Raw genomic sequence first — 4,017 nt, 5'->3', positions numbered from 1 at the left:
CAACCATCCCACTCATCCATCCATCTCCCACCCTCTCCTCTGGGTGGGTGCACGTTCACACTTCAGTACAGACACACTTTCCCCATCTGTTACTTTTTTTTCAGGCAATATTTTTCCTTTCACATTATCTACCTGAGGGTTCGCTTTGGCCTACTCTACCATGACCTCCCAGTTCACCAAACACAGTACACCACAGTGTGCAATGATGCAAATTTAATTGGTTAGTCACCCCAAGCCCACACCTCAGTGTGTTTTAACGCAAATCTACAGTCAGTCCAACCGCACCTCAACGCATAATGATGCACATCTTGCAGTCACCCCAAACGCACACCCCAGTGTGTAATGATGCAAATCTAGCAGTATGTAAGAGTGCAAACCTAGTCACCTACCCAAAAAAAAAATGACCACAGGTGCACACGTCCTGTACGTTGTAGTAGTTGTTGTTGTTGTTGTTTTCGATCCAGCAACAGCTGGGCTCTCGCCCTTCTGTCCAATGCCATGTAGTGATAATTGCAGGTTTGCTGCAGTTGCTGTAATGTTCCATAGAGTGTGTTGTCAATTTTAGGTCTCGGAGGGAGAAGAAGGGTAGCTCTGATGTCATTTAGGACTGTGCAGTGGAACTGGTAATGATCCACAGTCTCATATGCACAGTCACACAAGGGACACATTGGGGGAAGTTCTGGGTTTATTCTGTTCAGGTGGACGTTGAGCTGTATAATATGTTCTGTTCGTTGGCGGAAGATCGTGGTCTTGTTTCTTTCTCTGTAGGTGGTTGATATTGTCATTCTTTTTTGTTGTGGTAATATTACATTTGAAAACTGCTCTGCCTGCCTATCTGTTCATCCAATCTTGTTTGTTGCTGCTTTTAGAGATTTGTTTTGCAGTGTTGTATGAAGTTGAAATGACGGGTTGTTCCTGTCTAGATTCCCGTTTGGCGAGAGTGTCTGCTCTGTCATTTCAAGGTATGTTTGAGTGTCCGGGAATCCACTGCATCACCAGGTTGATGCCACAGAATGTCATCAGATGATGGGAGACAAACAGTATAAGAGTCAAATCTTGGTTTAGCTGATAGTCATTTTCTATCGCTTGCAAGACTGATAGTGAATCAGTGAAAATCACAATACTCTGTGCTTTTCCAGGATGAGTGTCAAAAACTGTGCTGAGATGGTACAGTGCTGTTTCAATTGCCATCATTTGTGCATCATAGTTGTTTCATTTCTCTCCACAGGCATGAATGTTTGTGGAAAATCAAATCAAAAGACTATTGCAATCCAATTCTAATAGACATGGCATACAACAATTTAATTGAACATGTGCAAAGTTCTGACAGAATAACATAATAACAAAATTAATCCCTTACAGAAAGGAGTAATAAAGTTGAACGCGGAAAAATTTCTGGAGCTGAGACTCAGGACATTTACACACCAAGACTATGGTACAAGTATTTATGAAGAGCTTTTGTTTCTCAAAGACCAGGATATATGAGTCCTCGTCTATACGTAACTAATGTTTATAAACCTTAGAGGTGGGGGGTTGGCGGGTGCTCTGGAGTGGATTGCTTCTTCTTTCCTATCAAACATCTATCGTCCTTATCTCCCCTTCTTCTTTTTTTATGTTTGTTACTCTCTTGTAACACCTCTAATCTTCTGGCTCTCATATGACCTTATGCAGTTGCGAGCGCTGTTAAACCTCTACTAAAACTAAAAAAAACCTTAGAGTCCAAAGTCAGTTCCTTTAAAAGGTGCGTATGGGTGAATTCCTCCAGCTGAAGAATCCATTGTTTGCACCATAATCATTTTTTCCCCTTTTTTGTCTTTAGAGAAATATTCAAAACTCTAGTCGAACCTGTGTGAGATGGCCACCCATTGTCGGGGAGGAAAGTGGCCGTATAAGACAGGTGGCCGTCTTAGGCAGGACTGATCAAGATGAAGAAAACAAACCATTCCCTTCTGAGGTCACAACCGAAGGTAGCCGATTTGTTGTTGTTGTTGTTGTTGTTGTTGTTGTTGTTGTTGTTGTTGTTTTTGTTGTTGTTTTTTGTTGGCTTTAAAAAAAATTTGTTGCTCATTTTACGCAAGGGTGAAAATAAAACGAAATGTGTCAGACGAGTAAGATAGAGGGCCACTTGGAGAACGAGCGACGCTTGTGTCGCAAGTTCTTGTTGACGTCCATTGTTACTTTGTTACACTTACAGACTGGGTAAACTGTGACCACTCATCTCACTTACGAATGAGTACGAATTCTGGGCGGGTCTTATGGGTTAAGAGGGATCACATGCTTTCCGTGGCTTACCTCACCAGCAGCTGAAAATTTGTTACCTATTGGTCAACAGTGGGAGGGGCCAACCCAACATGATCGGTTGGAGGGAATACCTAACAACAACGACAGGTGATTGGATTATGACGACTCGTCCACAATGCCAGGGGCCAATGCATGATTTATGACAAAACACAATGAAGTCACTAAGATGGCCGTCTAAGACAGGAGCTATTGTTTGGTGTGATAGCGGTTGTGTGTTATAACATGGTGGTCACGACCGCGTTGGATGTTTTACACAGATAAATTATATAGAAAAAAAGAAACAGGGGAAATAGAAAATGGCTGTTTGTACAGGTGGCCGTCTTATAGAGGTGGCCGCCATGGCAGGCGAGTCTGTATACAAGCAATAGCAACTTTACTTTGGGTGGGAGCCATTTTGATAATGTGCCGGCCTGTGTAGTGTGTGGGCACACGTACGCAAGATCGCTCACGGATCCGATTGTGAGACCATCTTGAGACCATCATGAGACCATCTTGAGACCGCCTTGAGGTTGTCTCGAGACCATCTCGAGATCATCTTGAGGGTGTCTTGATATTGGGAACTGCGTAGGGCCTATAATGAGTGGGGGGCTTTACTTGACAAGATTTGATCCATTTGACATGGGCTCAATGAGTAAAAGTGAGGCAGCGTGGTGGAATCAGGTTCTCGTCAATTTTTGGGCATGTAGAGTTATTGGTATCATCTTAAAGCTGTTTCACTTGTGTTTATTTTGATGAAAAAAAATATCCATTTGTTTTGAATACAAGTCAAGGTATTTGCGAATGAAGGAGGTGGGGGGTCGCCTGTTTTCAGAGGTAAAATTAGTGAGAAAATGGCCGCCAAAGATTAGTTATTTCCTTAGCTTTAGAGTCCGTGGTGACTGAAAAGTTACTTTTTTGTGTGCCTTTAATCAATGTTTTTTCAGAAAAATCCACACAGAAATGAGTTCTTTAATGGGCATGAAAGGTGTTGAGCCAAAAAACAAAAATTTGATAAAAATTCACAAACCAGCAGAAAAATGCAAGTTTCTTCACTTTGATTATTTTGCCGAGAGCCTGATTCCACCACGCTACCTTACAAACAAGCAGCACTTACATCTCCGACAGTCTTGTCTCTGAGGCTCTTCAGCCTGATGACTTTACTGTAGAGAAGGGACAGGGTGCCGTACTTGATGCGAGCGGCTGCAGAAAGAGAAAGAGAGTTAGTTTTAGTTTAGTATGGGGTTTTACGGTGCTCGCAACTGCATAAGGTCAAATGAGCGCGCAAATAGAGTTACATAATGCAGAGACCATTATCATAATTATTGTGTTGTTTATTATTGCAGTTGTTATTGTTGTTTTCGCTGCTACTGCTGTCGTTAATATCACTGTTGTTGTTGTTGTTGTTGTTGTGGTTATTGTGATTTGAGGCAGACAAATTACAATGTATCTATCCATCGCACACACCATAAAACCGTGCTCAATGACTACAGTCAAAACCACATATGCATTGAAATAATTCATATTGAACCAGTTTGTTTGTTTGTTAGAAAAAAGAGAAGCACATTGAAAACAGTCATTTTGTGCAAGAAAAAATCAAGGCAGACAGACAGAAATAACAGTGTAAAATTTTCAAAAAGTAGGAACTACCAGTGGCAAATAAACAGATAAAAAACCCAGATAAATAAGTATTCTTTAATGTAAACATTTTAAATAAATAAATAAATAAACAAATGAATA

General features: G+C 41.1%; 1 protein-coding gene across 1 annotated transcript in view; it reads right to left on the bottom strand.

The window, feature by feature from the left end:
- The window catches only part of LOC101864068 (multidrug resistance-associated protein 5), a gene marked incomplete in the record, with an annotated part of 113,698 nt that overhangs the window by 35,844 nt on the left and 73,837 nt on the right, over positions 1-4,017 (bottom strand). Inside the window, 1 exon segment of the mRNA XM_013083082.2 lies at positions 3,395-3,480. Coding sequence (XP_012938536.2) covers positions 3,395-3,480 — 86 coding nt within the window.

This window comes from Aplysia californica, unplaced genomic scaffold (genome assembly GCF_000002075.1).
Source record: "Aplysia californica isolate F4 #8 unplaced genomic scaffold, AplCal3.0 scaffold00209, whole genome shotgun sequence".
Taxonomy (NCBI): Eukaryota; Metazoa; Mollusca; class Gastropoda; order Aplysiida; family Aplysiidae; genus Aplysia; species Aplysia californica.
The sequence above is the reverse complement of the archived record's forward strand: the minus strand, read 5'-3'. Positions and strand labels throughout refer to the sequence as shown.